The sequence below is a fragment of the Ipomoea nil genome, unplaced genomic scaffold (genome assembly GCF_001879475.1).
Source record: "Ipomoea nil cultivar Tokyo-kokei standard unplaced genomic scaffold, Asagao_1.1 scaffold0684, whole genome shotgun sequence".
NCBI classification, from domain to species: Eukaryota; Viridiplantae; Streptophyta; class Magnoliopsida; order Solanales; family Convolvulaceae; genus Ipomoea; species Ipomoea nil.
Window position 1 is genome coordinate 1257668 of NW_017617112.1, and position 20485 is coordinate 1278152.

Sequence of the window (20485 nt, forward strand, 5' to 3'; positions counted from 1 at the left end):
AGTGCTGGTCTCGGGTGCTCTTTTGTTTTCTGGCTTTCAATCGATAGTTTACTCCAGGTTCTATCTCAATCCTGATTATAGGGTTCGTGTATGAATAATCCTCTAGCAACATTATTACTCAGGGATAAGGTCATTGGGGTGTAGGGCGCGGGGGTAGAAAGCTGCGGGAGTGTGGTGGCACACTTTGTTTTGTACAGGTACACCTTGGCTTTGTTCGCACTTTCATCGTAGCGTAGGTGCACATACGGCCTTGTTTTATGATTTTTGGGTCGAATCAACAAGCGAGGCACACCCTGTTTGTTACAGGTGCACACAGCCCAGTACAATCTCTTTTTTTCAAAATAAACTTCTAGGACCTATTAGATCTAATGATTTCAGGCTGACACGTATGCGTCTATATTAAATCTATTTTACAAGCATTATTCGTTCACACATTGACTAATGAAGAACGAGCGGGAAAATGTACTGTCAAAGCTCTGGATGGCACACAATACTGGTCACAGGTGCTCTTTTATTTTATTGTTTTCAATCGATACATTACTCTAGTTTTTATCTCAATCCTTATTTTTGCATTTGCGTATGAATAATCTACTTCCAGCCTCATTTCTAAGTGTGGTATGTACAGGTGCATTCTGGCCTATTTGGCACATTCACTCGTGCACAGGTACACCTACGGTCATCATGGCTACTGGTGTTAGTGGTTGAAAACTAGAACCAACAATGCCACAGCCTTGTGATGAGGATGTGTGCACTTACGGTTGGATAGTGGGTGCACAACCATAGATACTCACGCCTGTCTGTGCACTTCAGCCTCGTCGGGTGTGCCTTTTTGGCTGAAATGGTCTGAGTTCATTAGGTGTGGCACCCTCTGTTTAATACAGGTGCACACTGACCACTACAAACACTTTTTCTCAAAATTAACTTCCAAGGCAGTTGGGTTTTATTAAATCCATGTTGGCACGTATATGATATATGTGAAAACACTATGGTAAACAATTATTCCAATACAAATAGACTAATAAAGAATTTTAAATAATCTAAAGTGCAGAAACTCTGAATGACACACACTGTTAGCCTGAGATGCTCCGTAGCAACGCATAAGGTGTTTCTGTTCGGCCCGTTTGTCGTACCCTGTTTGATGGTCTTCGGTCGTAGCTCGCAGTTCCACTATCGTGGTGTCCGTATTTGTTGCAGGTCCAACACTTCCTTACATCCATTGCAGCTTGTTTTGATGCAATCTCCTTTAATGATTTCAATTGCTTCCCTGACCCTTTGTTCTTTGCAATGGGGGGGGGGGGGGGGGGGGGGGTGAACCACGATGTTCGGTGTCGTGGTTGACTCATAGAAACTACGAATGGTATCACTCTTCCTTGCGTAACAAGTGGGTATGGCGCTCCTCAATTGCGTGTACCTCATAACCGCCCAGTATTCTCTTGAATATTATTCGAGTGTTGCACCCCACTCTATTTGTGACACGTCGCCTTTTCGTTTGGGCATTGTGTTCGGCCGATTCCACACCTACCCCGTCCCCTTCACTGGTAGAGAGTTTGAACCCAGCACGTGAACACAACACATACTTCCACATTATTTGCCCTTGCCGGTCATTTTTCTGGGAAGCGCGCCGCACATCGAACCCAGTAGTACTGGCGTAAGTTGTGTAGAACTCAATTCCTCCTTCCAACGTAGGGAACACTTGTCCCACGCATGGCTTCTTGGCTTGTTCACACTCTGGAGTCCAGTACTTCGTTGATCCAGGAGAAATATTCATCAAACAGCCGATTGACCCCATTGGTGTGTCGTTTTCACCTGTTTAGGATTGCAATTTCATTAGTCCAGTAAGTAGGTAAGTACTGCGGAGGTAAGTACTACGGCATCCAGTTTATAGCCAATGTGCACATTTAGCACAACACATGTGCACACTCGCCCATTATAGCCAATGTGCACTACCCCGCCCCACATGTGCACGTACACCCTTTATTGCCAATGTGCACTACCTCGTCAATTTGGGGGCACATAGCTATAACGTCCTAGATATGTGTGTGCACATTTGCATCATAGGGTGTGCCTTGGTGGATGGCGAACCCAGTTTGGGGGGGCCTGAACCGTACAAGTTCCCCTGCGTTTCCCATAGTTCTATGGGACTCAATTTCATGTCGCAGTGCATGCTTAAACACTCCATCACCATTCCCATCAAATTTGAATTGCAAACACACAACATGCTTACGAATTCATAGGGTATATTTCACTTACGTTCATCGTATGCTCTTGCCATCGTTCTAGCCGGAGAGTAAAACTTCGTCCACCGCTTTGGATGCTTTTGGATGCGCACACATTCGGTTGCTGATCGGAGGCGCTTGTCGGACAGTCTTCTGCACCGGAGTTGTCGTTCGCGGATGTGGAGAGGAATTAGAATTCTTCATAATCTAGTCTCCTATATTCTTGGACTGAATTTATTTATAATATTAGTTATTATTCCAGGGGTGTTGAAAATTACCCTAGTATCCCTAGTAATTAGTTTCATTAATGGGCTACTTATTAATGATGAATTACTCTAAACCATTGAATATATGAGATTCTAAGGTTAGGATTAGTTCTTATGTTCTTACCTAACAATGGTTCCTACTTGAATCCCTCCCTATATATATATATATATATATATATATATATATATATATATATATATATATATATATATATATATGCAGTACATGAATATTGCGGTAAAATTATAAATTTTAATTATGGTAGATTAATTAAAATTACGGTCAAAATATACACTAATTATTTACGGTAATATTATTATGCTAATATTACACTCACACGGCCATTATATATTTACACCAATAATAACATTAAGGTGCGTGCGAATGTATGAAGTGCCAAATGGAAGGGAAGCGACAGTATCAAATTAAATGCAAGGAATATGTATTTCACGACAAGGATGTAAACGTGTCGATTTTTCATAATGTATTATTAATTTTGTTAGTGTGTTTGATGATAATGTTTTTTGCATATCTATTTTCCATAATCGTGCTTTTATTCTAATCTACTGCCTTGAAATCTCTATTTTTTAAGATTCTAATTTTTTGTTTTAAATTTACAGGGAAGTTATTTGTACGGACATCTGTCCAAAAGAGCCAATTTGAAAATATTCATAATGCGTTTGCAGCTATTAAGGAAAGCAACAGTATCAAATGCAATGAATGTGTATTTCACAACAAGCAGGTAAGCTGTTGATTTTTCATACTGTATTATTATTTTTGTTAGTATGTTTGATGATAATGTTTTTTGCATATCTATTTTTCATAATCGTTCTTTTATTCGAATCTACTGCCTTGAAATCTCTATTTTGTTAAGATTCTAAGTTTTGATTTTAAATTTACAGGGAAGTTATTTGTACGGACATCTGTCGGAAAGAGCCAATTTGATAATATTCATAATGCGTTTGGAGTTATGAAGGGAAGCAACAGTATCAAATGCAAGCTAAGGAATGTGTAATTCAGGATAAGGAGGTAAGCCTTCGATTTTTCATACTGTATTATTATTTTTGTTATTGTGTTTGATGATAATATTTTTTGCATATCTATTTTTCATAATCGTTCTTTTATTCTAATCTACTGCCTTGAAATCTCTATTTTTTTAAGATTCTAATTTTTGGTTTTAAATTTAAAAGAAAGTTATTTGTACGGTCATTTGTCGGAAAGAGCCATTTTGATAATCTTCATAATGTGTTTGCAGTTATGAAGATTATTAACGACTGTGTTTTAATTGATACTCACTGTCCTCAGCTTGTGGATGCACCAGAAAATGAACAACAAGATATTTATTATCTCAACCGGAAGTTGATCATGTACTATTGATAACAATTATTTGGCTTAAGATAATTGACAGTAGTTAGAATAATAAAACCAACAATTTTATTTTTACTGTTATTGTTATTGTAATAGGAGTTTGTGTCTGACGACGAAGTGGTAAGCGCAATTTGTCACTAAGATTCTGCCAAAGAATTCACTGAAATAGGGAGTGGCGTTGTGAAAGAAGTCTGTTAGATGAATTTTCATCCATACAAAACTCTAAGAAGACAAAGGATGCTATTATCGAAACCAAAAAAAAAAAAATTCCTAATTCCTGTGTTTGATTGTAAACAATTTGAATACTTAAAATATAAAATTCAATACATGAAATACTAAAAATTTAACAGATCTATTACAGTTACTGAAAATATAAAAATTATAGCTATAAAATGTATTAAATTAATAAAAATGTAAAATGAAGTTCACAATTCAATGTTTAGCCGAAATGGAAATAAATAATTGACCGAGAATAAAAATGGTATAGAATTTAGGCCAATTAAAATAGAAAATGACTATTAATAATTGATTGATAATGAAAAATGCTTCCAAACTGACTCAGTACATGGAAAGAATATGAATATTAATCTTGGTTATATATTTTATAAAATGTAGAGTTACTGAAAATATTAAAAAAAATGTGTATATATATGTTACAGGAAATATAGTTAGGTAAAGATATATATTTAAAAATGAAAAATGGAATAGAATCATTTAGTATCCACAATTTATAAAGAAAATTGTGTAATTAAAGAGGGAAAAAGTTTTGTAATACGAGATGGAAATATAAGGTTCCGAAATGGAAAGAATATTAATCGAGATGTAAATTAATAATTTTTACGCCAAATATTATTTTATACTAAGAATATAAGGATTGTGTAATTATAAGGTTTAGCCAAGATGGAACGAATATTAATCTCGGTTATATATTTTATAAAATGTAAAGCTACTGGAAATATATATATAGAAAAATGTTATTAATAATTAACTAATTAATTAATATTTATTAAAATAAATAATTGACTGAGAATAAAAATAGCACGGAATTTAGGCCAATTGAAATAGGAAATGACTATTGATAATTGATTGGTAATGAAAAATGTTTCCAAACTGACTAAGTACATGGAAAGAATATTAATCTCAATTATATATTTTATAAAATGTAGAGTTACAGGAAATATATATAAAAAAAAAAAACTGTATATATATGTTACTGGAAATATAGTTATGTAAAGATATATATTTAAAAATGAAAAATGGAATAGAATCGTTTAGTATCCACAATTTATAAGGGAAATTTTGTAATTAAAGATGGAAAAGGTTTTGCAATATGAGATGAAAATATAAGGTTTAGCCGAAATGGAAAGAATATTAATCAAGATGGAAATTAATAATTTTTACACCAAATGTTATTTTATACTAAGAATATAAGAATTTAATTATTAAGTTTAGACGAGATCGAAAGAATATTAATCTCAGTTATATATTTTATAAAATGTAAAGTTACTGAAAATAAAAAAAAAAAAAACTGTATATATATGTTACTGTAAATACAAATACGACATAGTTTTGGGGATGACTACTTTTTAGACAATGAGATTTAGGGGTGTGCAAACTTCAGTGAAAGTTCGGTTAACCGATCAAACCAAAACATTTCTGTTAACTGTTCTGTAACTGAAAAACTTCAGTTCAATTAATGGTTAAAGAATTTGTAAAATATCGGTTAACGATTAATTCAGTTCGAAACTATCGGTTAACCCAATTAACAAAACGATTAACCAAAATTTAAATGATATATATATATATATATATATATATAGAGAGAGAGAGAGAGAGAGAGAGATGTAAATGAGGACTGTGCGGACAAGTGTAGCCGTGTGTTATTAGTCTCTGTGTTTGCGCGCGCGTGTATGGATGTTTGAATTTTATAATTTTCGCTTTTACGTTTGTAATGTTGTTATGGTATTGTGTTTGCATATTTTGTTATGGACTTATTATTATAAGTATTATTTTAATTGAATTTATTATTATATGTATTATTTTAAAAATTTAAAACTTTAGTTTAAAAATCTTCTGTTAATCCGTTAATTGAACGGTAATACAAACTTCGGTTCAGTTAACGGTTAAAACTTTAAAACTTAAGTTCAAACGTTTTGGTTAACCGATTATACCCCTACCGAGGGCTAGATAGAAATGAAAATGCTTTGCAGAATAAGAGACGAGCGAAATTGATTTTTCAGATTGATTGATAGAGGGGATCGGTGGTTTTAAAGGTGGAATTGGACCAAATGAATCAAAATGGGTTAAGGTTTGTTTTTTTTGTTTTTTTTTTTTTTTTGTTTGATAATTTTTGAAAGTATTGGCCCGAGTTATGCCATTTTGAATACAATATTTAATTACAAATTGTAAAATAAAATTACTTAAGTAATAAATATTCAATTAATATATAAAATTTAATTATTTTTTTTTACAAAATCAAGTCTTCGTTATTTATTTACATCCGAGTCATTCCTTAACAATCATTTTAACTCTGTCAATTTATTTTTTTAAAAAAAACAAGTTGTATGATAATCAGAATAATACACAAGCATCGTTGCTTCGATCGAATATGTTTTTTGATAATGCTCAGCCGTTGTTAGAATCAATTGTTGGTTCACCAGCATTTAGTCCAATTAACCACAGAGTGAGTGGTAATCAAATTTGTTATATCAATAGCCTACCTAACTATTTTATTGAAGCATTTTTAAATTTTCTCCCTTGCTGTAAATATTACAGTGGCCAGTAGTGAAGCATTGTGCGGTGAATTTATGATTTGCTCTCCAAGAATATCTATTAACATGCCTACAAATGGTAATATAACTCACATATAAATTATTTATAATAGCCTTTACATTTTATTATATACAAATTTTGATTGATTTGTTGCTTTAATTTAAATTATTGATTTATTTCAATTAATGTGTTTATTATGTATTTATTTGTTTTTATTGTTTCCCAAAAATATTGCAGTTGTTAGCAAACCAAAGTAATATATAAAATTTAATTTATGTTACGAGATGCATTCATAGTTGTGTCTTTAAAGTACAAGTCATTCTATGATAATCATTTAAACATTGACATTTTTCTTTACAACCAAAGTAATATATAAAATTTAATTTATATTACGACTATCAACTCTATTACAATGTAGTATCTGTTCTATACTTTCTCAAACTACTGTAGCCCAAATTAAAGAGTCAATACCCCACCACGGGGGTTCGATCATGTGACCTTCCAGGGGAGTCACAAATGTGTCATCTAAGCACAAGGTGCTTATCATTGATATTTTTCTTTCTTTCTTTTTGTTTTTTTTTTTTTTGAAAATGAGTCGGTATTGCAATACACTGTTGGTTCTTCAACATTTTATCCAGTTAATCCAAGATTGAATGGTGAGCAAATTTTGTTTTCCAATACCTTATTATACACACCTATTTTCTTCAGTATAAAATGCAATTATAAATTACATGAATATTATTATAAATTATAAAACTATTACTATATAAATCTAATAACTATTATGCTTATTAAGCTAATAATTACATGAATATTAGTATAATTACAATTAAACATGGTATAAAAGTATAATTTCACAATATTAGTATACTTACCTAATAATTATTATGGTAATTAAGAAATTAATTACATAGATATTAGTATAATTGATTAATAATTATTATGTTAATTAAGCTAATAATTACACGGATATTAATATAATTATAATTAAACATGAGTTGTTGGATTTTTATAATAATTACAATTAATTCATTCAGATATGGTGAATGAGGAAAAACTAAATGTGATATGGTGAAAATGAATATACTTAAGGTATAAAAGTATAATTGTACATATATTGTATAATTGACTAATAATAATTTGCTTAATAATTATTATAGTAATTAAGCTAAACTTTGGTTGTTGAATTTATTTTTATAATAATAATTACAATTAAATTATTTCTCATTTTTTCAATTTTTATTTTAGTAATAATATAATATAATTACATAAATCATATTACATATTGATCTTTTTAAGATAATTGCAGACAAACGAGTCATATATTATTCAATTAATTGAGTGATACTATTGCACTAATCTTATAATCAAACAAATGTACGCGATCACTTAACGGCCATTTAACAACAATCCTAACGGCGGACCACTAGTGGTTATTTTTTAAAACCCGGAGGACGTCTCGTGGTCGTTTTAAACTCTCGGGGACCACACCTAGTAATACCCTAATACTCGGAGGACCATTGGAGGTATTAACTCGGCGTTATACTTAGCTTCGTGCTAACGAGTTTGTTTTCTACGTGTTGTTTGTTGTTAACCCCTTTCAGGTGTTACATTTTGAATACTATCAACTCTATTACAATGTAGTATCTGTTCTATACTTTCTCAAACTATTGCAGCCTAAATAAAAGAGTCAATACCCCACCACCGGGGTTCGATCCCATGACCTTCCTTCAAGGGGAGTCACAAATGTGTCATCTAAGCACAAGGTGCTTGTCATTGATATTTTTCTTTCTTTCTTTTTGTTTTTTTTTTTTGAAAGTGAGTCGGTATTGCAATACACTGTTGGTTCTTCAACATTTTATCCAGTTAATCCAAGATTGAATGGTGAGCAAATTTTGTTTTCCAATACCTTATTATACACACCTATTTTCTTCAGTATAAAATGCAATTATAAATTACATGAATATTATTATAAATTATAAAACTATTACTATATAAAATCTAATAACTATTATGCTTATTAAGCTAATAATTACATAATTAGTATAATTACAATTAAACATGGTATAAAAGTATAATTTCACAATAATTTCACAATATTTCAAAAATTCGCCAAAATACCAAAAATATTATTTAATAACTCAGCAATTTGTTCGAAACAGCTAAAAACTTAAACAACACATATATATCTTGGATTAATATTTCACAAACACCCCTAATAAATAATTTTTTTAAAAAAATTAAAATAAGAAGCCATTAAACTAAGACTTCTTAAATAAGAGCATTTTGACTTCTCAATACTTGCCCACATTGATGGGGAATCAATTACGTTTGTAAGAGGAGCATTGCTCCTTTTATATAGAGGACCTCAAGAGCTCCTATTTCCAAACATTTTCGATGTGCGATCAAATGATCTCACATCATTTACAAAGGGGAGTCATTTGTCGTCTTCTTCTTATTTTTTAATTTTAATTTTATTTTGTATGTAGTTTTGTTTGGATTATTATTATTATTATTATTATTATTTTATTATTACATTATTACATAGCATTTTTGTTATTACAATATTTACTTTTAATTATATATAGATATAGATTGTTCTATTGTATTACGAATATGAATTTTAATGTAGAATTATAGTACGAATAGGAAGGTAGGGAACAATATATTATATTAGGAATTGTATTACACTATTTTATAATATTATAATAGGAATTTTAACCTAGAATTATAGTACGAATAGGAAAGTAGAAAACAATATATTTTATTAGGAACCAAGATTTTTTAGGAATTGAGCGGAAAGTTAAAGTTAAGAATTTTGTTTTTATAGATAGTATAGATTTATTAAAATTTTATTTCAAGATTTAATTTAAAAAAATACTAACGATGAGCTTACATATAAACTTCAGGAAGTTAAATGGCTTGGACTAACGGGCTAGTCCGTTCGGACTACTAGAATTATTAGTTTCGAACTTATCGTGATTTTTCATGAGGCTATAATATTTCAAGTCTAATCCTAAAATTTTTCAGTTTTATCATGATAATCATCAGGTTCAGGCTAAGATTGACATCCTTAAATGCGAAGTTTATCCAATGCACATTCATGGGTAATGGTTGCGGGTTTCTCTCGTCACCGAAAAAAAAAATTGAGTGATGAAGAATTAGTTAATGACTATTGCAAAATGGTTGGTCATAGGAATTCTAATTCACCATTAAGAGATTTATAAGACTAGTACATTGTTTGACTTATAACATGGTGATTCGCATGCCATTCATATGTGATACAAATAGTAGACATACGAATGCTTGATAGATAACAAGTTCGTTGAATAATGACTAATTACAACGTATTGCATGTTGTTTACCTATGACTATGAGTCATAATTTGTTGGTTGTTATAAGTATGTAACAATCCTTTGACTTGAGACAACATGGTACATAAGGTGAATTAGTGTTTGTCAGTATTCTTTTTTGTATGTTTTTACAAGCATACATGATGGTCTAATTTAGTTTTGTGTAACGATATGTGTGTGTTCAATAAAAGATTTATCACCTTGAGGTAACAATGATGTTCTGGGTTATTTAGTAACTAGTTTTTCACGCGCATTGTATGAATGTATAATGTCAATGTGTATTTTTAAATAAGTATTTCAAAGTATATCAATGCAAAATTATATAGAAAATAGTCATGCATAGGTAATTGAATGTTGAAATTTGTTTATTTATGCAAAATTAGTGGTTTCATTTTAGAAGAAAGGGAGCTCTAAAGATCTACATATCGAAACTCTGCCGGAATCTCGCCAAGATATTATCTAGAACACGTCCGTCATATATCTGCGCTGAGGAACACGTCATTTGAGTACCGGAATCCCTTCTTTGAAGATCAAGCTGCATATAAGCTCTTCATCGAAGAACAAGCTACTTAACTCCAGAGGCCCTTCAGCAAGGAACTAGGACGATTCGACATACTTCTAGTAGAGAATTAGATGACTTCTCATATCCAATGAAGTATGTAACTGATATATTTTGAATTTAATATATACAATTCAAGTTTTCGAGTTTAAATAGCCTATATGGTGCATTAAGCAAAATGAGACTTGATCTCAAGTTGTGATGCGGTGGGAGTCTTCTAGTGAGTCGCGAAAGTGTTCCTTCAAATTGTGGAACTCTTATGGTGTGTTTGGTTAATGGGTTTACACACTAGGAATAAGAATAAAAATCATAATCAGTGTTTGATTGATAATTTTTTAAAACACAACTATGAGATTTAATTACCCCTTCAATTAAAAATCTCATTCCCTAATTAAAAAAGGATATCATTCCATCTTATGGTAATCTAATTTTTAAGTTTGGAGTAGTACTTTTAGATTTTTTTTTTTTTTTTTATTCTTTTTTTTGTTCATATTAATGTTTTGGATGTCATTATATTAAGATGAATTATCTTGATTTTTTGTTTTTGTATTCTTAAAACATTTATTCCCATTATAGGATTAATTACCTAAAGTCGAGAAATGGTACATTTTATAACCTTTTTTAAGCATAGCAGCGGCTGTGTACAGTGTACATAAAAAAGAGAAGTAAAGGCAATTGCTTTTGTGGTGCATATTTACAAGAACCTCATATCCTAGAGTAAGAGTTCAATGACACTATGACAGTAAAAAACAAACCCTCAACTTAGCATTGAAACCCTAAAAATTTGGACAGATTTGGCGAATACTTCCTTCCAACCAAACCCAAAAACACAGTTCCAGATATAATATTCCATTTCCACACTACATGAAGCTACGCATTAGAAACTCAAATCATCTCTTACTTGAAATGAGATCATAACTTGTATGAACGGGTGATCCGGATCTGAATCAAATGATAGCAAACTAAGTCAGATCTTCATTTGCATATATTCTGAAATATGGGATTTGTTCAAACATATGCTGTTCACATACTTTGTATAGTAAGTCCATAGAACTATCAACGAGGATCACACAATTATTCTAGTGAAAAAATAAGTACAATACAGAACTAAAATATCACGATCAGGTTGTTTATTGAAGCGTGAAAAGAATTACCTGTGCAAAGGCATAAATAGCTCGCACAATTCTAGCGTAATCTGTTCCAAGCATTTGAATAAAAACATCTGCTAGAAATGTTCCCCACAACCTATGTAAGATGCGAATATAAACACCATAATGTTAGAAAACAGTAATACCCACAAGACACAAGTAGCCATGTAATATTCCAATTGTTATATCATGAACCAGGGTGCACAATGCATTGTGCGCCATAAAAACCCTCTGTTTCGCATGTACATAATTGTATAGTAGAATACACATAAATTCCTAACATAATACACATAATCTTAACATAATATATAATACACATAAACTCTTAACGTAATACACATAAACTCTTAGGGCGCACAATGCATTGTGCACCCTGGTGCATAGTATAATTTGCCGTAATATTCTGAATGTCAATTATAATATAGTTTATAGGCAATTGAACTTCTATAGGTTATTATTTGATATCACATTTCTAATGACACTATTATACAATCTCATGGTAGGTCACAATGAGTGCACATGAGAGTAAGATCTGATGGGTAAAACACAAACTAACTGACAATAGCAGAAAACTTAAGACAGTAAAATTTCCAAAAAGAAGAGATATTACAATGGACCAAAAAATGTTGCCAAGCTCCTCAGGCCCAAGTACCTAGTAGCAGCACCTTTAACACCCTGTCAAAAATCAATAACAGATAAATAAAACAACAGCACAAAAATACTGCCTCCGTCCCATTTTATGTGTCGGGTTCGGTTAACGTCTTAACGAGGCTTGACTGAAGTTATTTACAATTTAATTTTTCATAATATTTTTAGAATTAGTATGTAAAATTTATATATTTAGGAACTACATTAAAAGTACTATTAAACACAGAAAATCAAATTTAAAAATTTTAATAAAATGCTAATAGAAATAAGCAAAAAAGAAAGAGTTGGTTTTGCCAATGAATAGTAACTAGGACAAATAAAATGGGATAGAGGGAGTATTTTAAAACTATTAGCTGTCATCAAATTTACAGATACTCTGTAATACATTATAAGGTAAAATTGCACTTTACTAAATAAGGTTTGTAGTTGAAGGTAAGGTGGAAGTGGACGGCTGAGAAAGGGACAGAGATTCTAATACAGTTTTCCTTTTTCAATAATGTATTCTTTTAATTATATTTTCTCTTTTCTTTTCCATTTTGGAAAGGTAGACAGTACTCAAACACCTAATCATTATGTACACGGATTTTCCAGCCACTGGTTTGGGGGGTTGGGGGGTAGGGGTGATAATAATTACCGAAAAACCGATAAAATCTTTACAAAATCGTGAAGATACGATTGAGCATGTTTATTAGCTAGAATAGTTGATTACTTGACTCAATAGTGGACCAAATTATTGTGCAGCACTGCCACTTCTATAGTACTATATCAAAGCATAATAGCAATTTTCTTCTGAAGATAAAAACACCTGTTTTGCAACAAGGTAGGCTAGCCTGGCCTCCAGGTTAACAGCTGCCAATTCTCCACCCTGAAAATAAAGTATGGCAGGAGCAATACGTAGTTAAAGAAACAATCTCAAAGAAATTACAACTCTTTGGGTTAGTTTAGAAACTAGCAAATTCAGCAGAAGTCTGTCTTCCGCTCAAAATAAACTATGTACTAAATTGGAAAATGGAAAACTATTTTCCAACTTAAGAATAGAAATTAAAAAACATAGAAAAGATTTTTTTTCCAAATGTATAAGCATTTACAAGTTTTCATTTATGGCCACTACTAAAATGATCTACTAATCTCATCTAGTAGCTCCCCACACAAATATGAACCTACCTCACCGGCTCACTGCCACCCCAACCTACCTACTATGAAACTACAAACTTTAACTGCCACTACTACTATTGCAATCACTGCTTATGGCTTACCTCAATTTATCACTATGTATTATCTACCTGGCTCTTTTCTTAACCCTACCTACCCCCATATTCACTAATCACTATATATGGTACAACCATTGCCTTTATGGGCATGACAGGGGAGTGGGAACTACAGATAGTGGGTGAAGGGGAAGGAAACATGCATCAGTTTGGGACTAAAAGTTGAGAACATGCTTGAGAAGTAATCAATATTGTTAAGTAATTAATTATATCTCTGTTATCATATTATTATAACCACTTACTTCCATCCATACTACATACCTATTAACCCGCTTTCACCTTCCTGCCTACCTACTTAACCCCAAAACCATTACCACTACTATCAGCACTTATTTCCTGCAACTACTATTGTTAAGAGTCCCACATTGAAAAAATAAGAGAGAACATATGGGTTTATAAGGTCATGGGTTAGACTAGCTAATTGATTAGCCCAGTTGAGTGACTTTGGCCCAATCTTAGATTATAACATGATGTCGTTGTCTACCAGTGGTAATTGATTGGATTCAGTCTTTTAGTGTGGTTTGACCCATGTGCATTATAGCCCGGTTGAGTGACGTACCTCGCACACCCACTAGCCCCACCTACATACCCTCACCACCACCTCCACTACTCAACAAAAAATTCATTTGACCACTCATAGAAGTACTTTTATAAAAGAATCAATCAAATTCAAATAATTTTATATTTTATAAACTAAGTAATTGAACTAAACATGCTTTTTTCTAGTTTTCCAACAAAACTTGAAAAGTTACAGGGGATGAAATTTAAAATAATAATAAATAAATAAATAACATTGTCACTAAAAAGACCCTAAAATTTTCTGAGATATAATCAACTAAAAATTATTTTTTGCATATGAGCAACATCTGGTTATCAAATCATAGCAAAACAAAACTGAATCAGAAGTGGTCACAGACAACACTATCTAATTAAATGCACAATAGCATATACACCCAACAAAGAGAACAATACTACTAAACCAAGAGCACTGTAAGTTGCATCAAAGTTCAAAATTGAATACTTGGGAATGTATAGAAAACTGAACCAAAGATATGTAATACCAGATAATATCATCACTAGACCAATTTTATGTACCTTCTTGAGGAGTTCCTTTTGCACCCCATATTTGGCAACTTCCACCATACATTTTCCAAATAATCTCTTAGTTAACTACCATAACAAGGCAAATCCCAGAGGGTCAGACGAAAGAGAGCAGAAAAATGGAAAGAAGTACAACATTCACATGGAATCATTTTTTACCAATTTGTAGATTCCCCCTAATGTTAGCATCCCACCGCCCTAAATCATAAAAAGTACATTACATAAAACCAGACATGGGCATGAGAAAATCAAATGGCAAATGAAAAGAAAATAAACCCTTAGTATCATTGTGCCAAGCTGCCCTTGCCCTCCTTTTAAAGCAGCATCAGCCTGAATCTTCCATTGACTAAGCCCAAATTCTAGACTCTCATTCTCATCGGGGTCATTCGCCCTATCCATTGAACTGTGGCAGGTTCCAAATAATTCAACATTGAAAAGTCACAAATTTATCCAAAAACCAAAAAGATGTCACAGTAACAGAAGGCCTGGCAGGTGGAGAATAACAACCACCCACCAGTTAGGCGGAAGCAAAGATGAAGAATAAATGTATATAAGACTGAAAGATTACAATATATTAGTATGATTCTATGTTTCTAATGAAGAAACATAGTACATGTATATATATATATATATATATATATATATATATAGGGTCAGGTTCCTGTGAGGTCAGGTCTTCCCGTGCGGTCAGTGCGGCATACACCATTAGGTATGCATAAATGCACCACACAGTGTTCGTAAATACACTATGTGTGGTGTATTTTTTTTTTTTTTGTGTGGTGCATTTTTTGGCATTTCATTCTGGTGTATTTTCGAACACTGTATGGTGCATTTATGCATACCTAATGGTGTATGCCGCACTGACCGCACGGGAAGACCTGACCTCACAAGAACCAAAATCTATATATATATATATATATATATAGAATTAAGTTCCAGTGCATTTAAGTGTTTCGCATGCGGTTGTGCGGTTTTAACGTGCGTCAGTTTTGTACTTCAAGTGCGAAAGTCTTGTGCTTAATGTGCGTGAGGTTTGTGCTTAATGTGTGTGGGTTTGTGTTTAATGTGAGTTGTTGTTGAAACTTAAGTGAAGTGAGTTTTGTGCTTACGGTGCACGAGTTTTGTGCTTAACATGCGTGAGTTTTGTGCTTAACGTGCGTGGGTTTGTGTTCTGAAGGTGTTTTGTTTGTGTGCTTAATGTGCGTGTGTTGTGTACTTAAAGTGCGTCAATTAATGCTTAATGTGCGTCCAACCGCAAGGGAAGCCCCCTCCCGCACCTGAACCCTTCCCTATATATATATATATATATATATATATATATATATATATATATATATATATATATATATATATATATATATATATATATATACACACACACACACACATACATATAACTGTTAATTTAAAATTTAAACACCTATTCATAAACAGACACCTATTTATAAACATACAACCTATAGACAGACATAATCCTTTGGTTTTCAACAGAAACAAACAATAGCCTCACTTTATCCATTGTTAAAGTTTCTCCAAGAGAGACAGTTGAAGGATTACCTCGAATATTCCTGTAATAGATGAAGAAAAATCTCTGCTTCCAAGTCTTCAGCAGACAATTTGGTTGAACAACGTATATTTAATTTTTTCCTTACATTAAGCAATACATCCCTATATGATGGTCTTCGACCCCTAATAAAGAATGATGATTATATCAAACAAAGTTCATAACATAATTCACTCACTAGTGGTGGATCACTATTTACATCAAGCTAGATAAAATTGTCAGGCGGCTTCACCTTTTTTTTTTTTTTTTTTTTTTTTACATTTAACCAGGTATAAATCTTTCATTCTGTGGTACAAATAATTTGGATTCTTTGTAATCCAAAGCAGTCAAAACATATTAGGATGGGTTACGCATTTTGCTGGGGTTAACTCTAATGGGCCATTGTGTTGGTGGCTTGGTGCATCTACATGTACTTGGGATGCACTGCCTTGGTGCTTTTAATATAATTACTTATATATCAAAAAAACTTCTAATTTGTTTCAAACAATAGTTCTTTGATGAAGGCTGAATCAACCACTTGATTTAGTTAGGATTAATAATTCACAGCTAAGCTCTATTGTATTGATATAAATCTGGAATTAAAAAAATAATAATAAATAAATAAATAAATAAATAAATAAATAAAGGAAAATAAAGATAAAAGATAAGCATAGAAGTGTGTAGAAAAACAGAGAGAGAGAGAGAGAGAGAGAGAGAGAGAGAGAGAGAGAGAGTTTTTTATTTGTTATAGAATCTGCTAAATTTGAGACTACTTTAAACTACATTTGTAATGACTCTTTGATCTCAAGAAGTATGCTTAAACAATGGGCTAATGAGAATTTATATTTAAAATAATAAAAGCTCTAACAAATCTTGTTTCTCCTCAATTTTGTATAACCGCTTCATAACTTTTACGGATATATACACTTCTTAACAAGGGTTGCGCTCCCTAGATGCCTCTAATGAAATTATTTAATAATTATGAAATTGATAAAATAATGACCAACTGTAAATGCATCATGGAACTATCTCACGACATCAAGACTAAGAAAAAGGCAAACCTCAAAGTAGATCGAGCATCAGCAGCAAGGTATAGAAATCTCGACTCAAGCATGGACATAAATTCTTCCCTCTTCTCCAAGTCTTCCTCAATCATAGCAAAATCAACATCTGCTCTCTTTGTTATTGACTTCAACAATGGACTCAAGTAACTGAACCATAACATAATAGCAAAACTTTTAAAATTATTTAGGTGACTGTCTAATAATTAATTTTTAAAAATTACAAAATAAATGAATTTTGTATAATTAGAGATATTAGCTATCAAAATTTCCACACAAAACAACTGTAGTCCTATAAGCAATGCAATATTTGATGCATGAATGTTGAACTAAATCCATCTGTAGTGCTACTAATATTTTTAGTTATATCAATACTTGCAACAACTGAAATATGAGCCAATTAATTATTTGTTAAAAATTAATAAGGTATAAGCAAGAAAGGTATCTTATACTAGTACACATGTCACAAGATGGTTATAATTTATCATTGATAAGCTATGTGAATGTAGGCATAAACCAACAGTATAAGATGAGAAGTTGAAAAAGAACCTTGGGCCAAATAGAATCCTTTCAAGTTCATACAACTCAGAATCTGTTGCAAGTTCAAGAACAGCTCGAATTTCTGGATCTAATGTATCCCCGATGCTAATGGTGCTAGCCCCTACAAAAGCATCAAAGGAATTGCTTTACAATCTAAGTAGCCTATAACATGTAATAATCCAAAACTAAAATCTCAATGGAACTGTTTCTACATAACATACACCTTGGTGTTTACCCTTAACTGCATAAAATCGGTAACTTGACATTGGTCTTACAACAATGCGCTTGTGCTGATTTAGCTCCAAAAGCTGTAAAATGCATTTGTACCCAAAATAATAATAATAATAATAATAATAATAATAATAATAATAATAATAATAATAAATTATGTCCTATTACACTGAATTTTGATTGTTTGAATCAAATTACATTGCAGAATATAGGTAGATATGCAATTCAAGAAAGGAAAGGCTGTATTAAATTTGTAGAGATAGGTAATAGAAGCTGCTTACTGGGAGAGAGTAGAGTTGAGTTGGATGGGATAGGAACTGGAACTGCCGTTGGTAATAGAATGTTGATGCCATTGTGATAGTGGTCATGGTTGCCATCATGCCCATGGATACAGTAGGCCAGTAGAGTAACATATGTGTGCAAGTGTGCAGTGGCAGCTTCACAGCTTCCTTCAACTCTGCTGTGTAAACCTACACCCACACTATCTATCTCCTCTATGGTCAATAAACCAGCTACTCTACTAGGGACACCACTCTCTATAGTCCTAAAAATAAAATCAATCTAAAATTTTAAAATTTTGAGGTGTAAATCAAGAGTGTGAAGAATGAAACAGGTAGGTCATATTCTTAAAAAATGGAGAAATTTTAGGATGCTAAATTCATGAGTTGTAAATAGCAGCCAACATTCATACACAAGTTGTGATGGTAAAATTGGACTCACAATCCACTCTAATGTCCATAAGTCTGAAACTGAATGTCTCAGACTACAAAAAACTTCACTAACTAAATTCAATGACAGACACTGGAATTTTATTCAATGGAGTTGAAAAGTAATGAACATCTCTAAAAATCCAAACAGTTCAAATACAAAATGGTTCAAAAAAAAAACATTAAAATTAAAATAATATTAAATTGGGAATGACAAGTAAACTAACTTATATCATCAATTAATTCTGCAATGTCACAATATGCTACTTGCTAAGTTGGAAAGTAAAAGTGGGAAAATGTAATCTAGAATTACTAATAAAGATAGAATAGAGTTTATAGAAAACAAAAGAAGCAGAAGCAAGAGATGCATAGGAAATAAGATTGAGAGCTACAATTCTTCCCCGCTGTGACAGTCATGAACGGTCACAAGTTTAGTCTTACAAAGAAGAATCAACATAAAATCTAGTCAAATCAAGAGATTGTTTCTCAAATTGGAACAAATCAATGGTAAAACAGCTCCAAGAAATCTCAAGTAAAAGTAGAAGCAAGTATTCAGAAAAGAACAAAAACTTGTTGAATCTTCCACCATTGATGCTTATAGTTTATCATACACAGTTAATCCACAGAAGATGAGAATAAGACTATTTAACATATGGCCCCTATAGATGTCATTACTAAAGCTTAATTAAAACTAAAAAACACACCATTTACATGCATATTGAGTATGCATCACTTTGCTAGACAGAATTGGCATAAGAAGTCTAGCGACTCCAAAGAAACACATTCAAAAATCAGGAAAAAACAGCAAAATTCAGGGGAAAAAAATAAATGCACATCAATACACATTGGAATTGTGTAAACACGTCTGTACTCCATCAAGCTATACTAAATTGTTCTCATAAAGAAGCAGTATTGATCTGAAAATGCAAAGGGTAAGAATGGGTGGTTGTTCTGGGGAAGTAACAAGTAGTAGCAGAAAATGATTCGACACTTCTAGTTACTTGATAGTCTCCATTAATACAAGCGTGTTGTAAATATTGTTATTTAGGGGAAAATATGATGGGCACAAATAAATAAATAAATAAATAATAGAAGAATCAAATTGCGGCTGTGAATTCAATTGAAGATGATAAGCCTAACCTGGAGGCAGCATGAGCTTAAGCATGGTGGTCAAGCACTCATAGCATTTTAGTGTTAAGCTGGAAATTGGAATGCAAAATGCAATCATTTCAGCCTTTCAGGGAAGTCGGGGCAATGTTGTGATACGGATTACGGGCTGTGCCCATGGAACCCAGCCCAATAACTTACAAAGTTTCAAAAATTATTAATTGGAAAAATGGTCTAAACTCTAAAGTAGGATGTCAATGCGGGCCGGCCCAATAACTTACCAGTTATTAAATTTCATTTTATATACACTGTAGTCTTATTACAACATCACTAAATTACTACGGTTTCATTGGACAATATACACTCAAATAAATGAAACTGTTATTCAGTTTCATATTTTCATTTTATATACACTGTAGTTTCATTACAACACAACTAAGGCATCATTTTGATATAACTACAGTTTCATTTGACAACATACACTCAATATGAGAGACATGTTATTGAGTTTCTTTTTATACATACTGTAGTTTCACTTTAGCACAACTAAAGTATCATTTGAATTCAACTACAGTTTCATTTGACAATAATACAAT

General features: G+C 32.1%; 2 protein-coding genes across 4 annotated transcripts; both read right to left on the reverse strand.

Annotated features, from left to right (window-relative positions):
- Nucleotides 1-1360: 1360 nt before the first annotated feature.
- On the reverse strand, nucleotides 1361-2272 carry LOC109175131 (putative protein FAR1-RELATED SEQUENCE 10). Its single transcript, XM_019324382.1, has 2 exons — nucleotides 2251-2272; nucleotides 1361-1806 (listed from the first exon to the last, which is right to left on the reverse strand). The coding sequence occupies exons 1-2, from the start codon at nucleotides 2270-2272 to the stop codon at nucleotides 1361-1363; spliced, it is 468 nt and encodes a 155-aa protein (XP_019179927.1).
- An 8891-nt stretch (nucleotides 2273-11163) lies between these two features.
- On the reverse strand, nucleotides 11164-20034 carry LOC109175214. Of its 3 annotated transcripts, none has more exons than XR_002053265.1 (13): nucleotides 19923-20034; nucleotides 18357-18619; nucleotides 18068-18152; nucleotides 17854-17965; nucleotides 17305-17454; nucleotides 16258-16389; nucleotides 14977-15103; nucleotides 14860-14898; nucleotides 14695-14765; nucleotides 13137-13196; nucleotides 12294-12358; nucleotides 11690-11780; nucleotides 11164-11477 (listed from the first exon to the last, which is right to left on the reverse strand). XR_002053265.1 is itself a non-coding variant. In XM_019324474.1 (13 exons), exons 2-13 carry the CDS (start codon nucleotides 18486-18488, stop codon nucleotides 11448-11450), a joined length of 1086 nt encoding a protein of 361 aa, XP_019180019.1. In that variant the 5' UTR covers nucleotides 18489-18619; nucleotides 19923-20034; the 3' UTR covers nucleotides 11164-11447. The 3 variants fall into 3 exon arrangements, 2 of the variants coding, with proteins under 2 accessions (XP_019180019.1, XP_019180018.1); XM_019324474.1 differs by having other exon boundaries at nucleotides 14695-14769; nucleotides 18080-18152; XM_019324473.1 differs by having other exon boundaries at nucleotides 14695-14769.
- Nucleotides 20035-20485: the final 451 nt, after the last annotated feature.

What these genes read in the sequence shown, in the direction of transcription:
- LOC109175131 (XM_019324382.1), bottom strand. Translation starts at nt 2,272, where the DNA reads ATGGCAAGAGCATACGATGAAC. An exon ending in GGCAAGAGCATACGATGAAC is followed by an intron (nt 1,807 to 2,250) that starts GTAAGTGAAATA and finishes AATCCTAAACAG; the next exon opens with GTGAAAACGACACACCAATG.
- LOC109175214 (XM_019324473.1), bottom strand. Translation starts at nt 18,488, where the DNA reads ATGTTACTCTACTGGCCTACTGTATCCATGGGCATGATGGCAACCATG. An exon ending in AGGATTCTATTTGGCCCAAG is followed by an intron (nt 17,455 to 17,853) that starts GTTCTTTTTCAA and finishes GTTATGGTTCAG; the next exon opens with TTACTTGAGTCCATTGTTGA. An exon ending in CCTACCTTGTTGCAAAACAG is followed by an intron (nt 12,359 to 13,136) that starts GTGTTTTTATCT and finishes GATTTTTGACAG; the next exon opens with GGTGTTAAAGGTGCTGCTAC.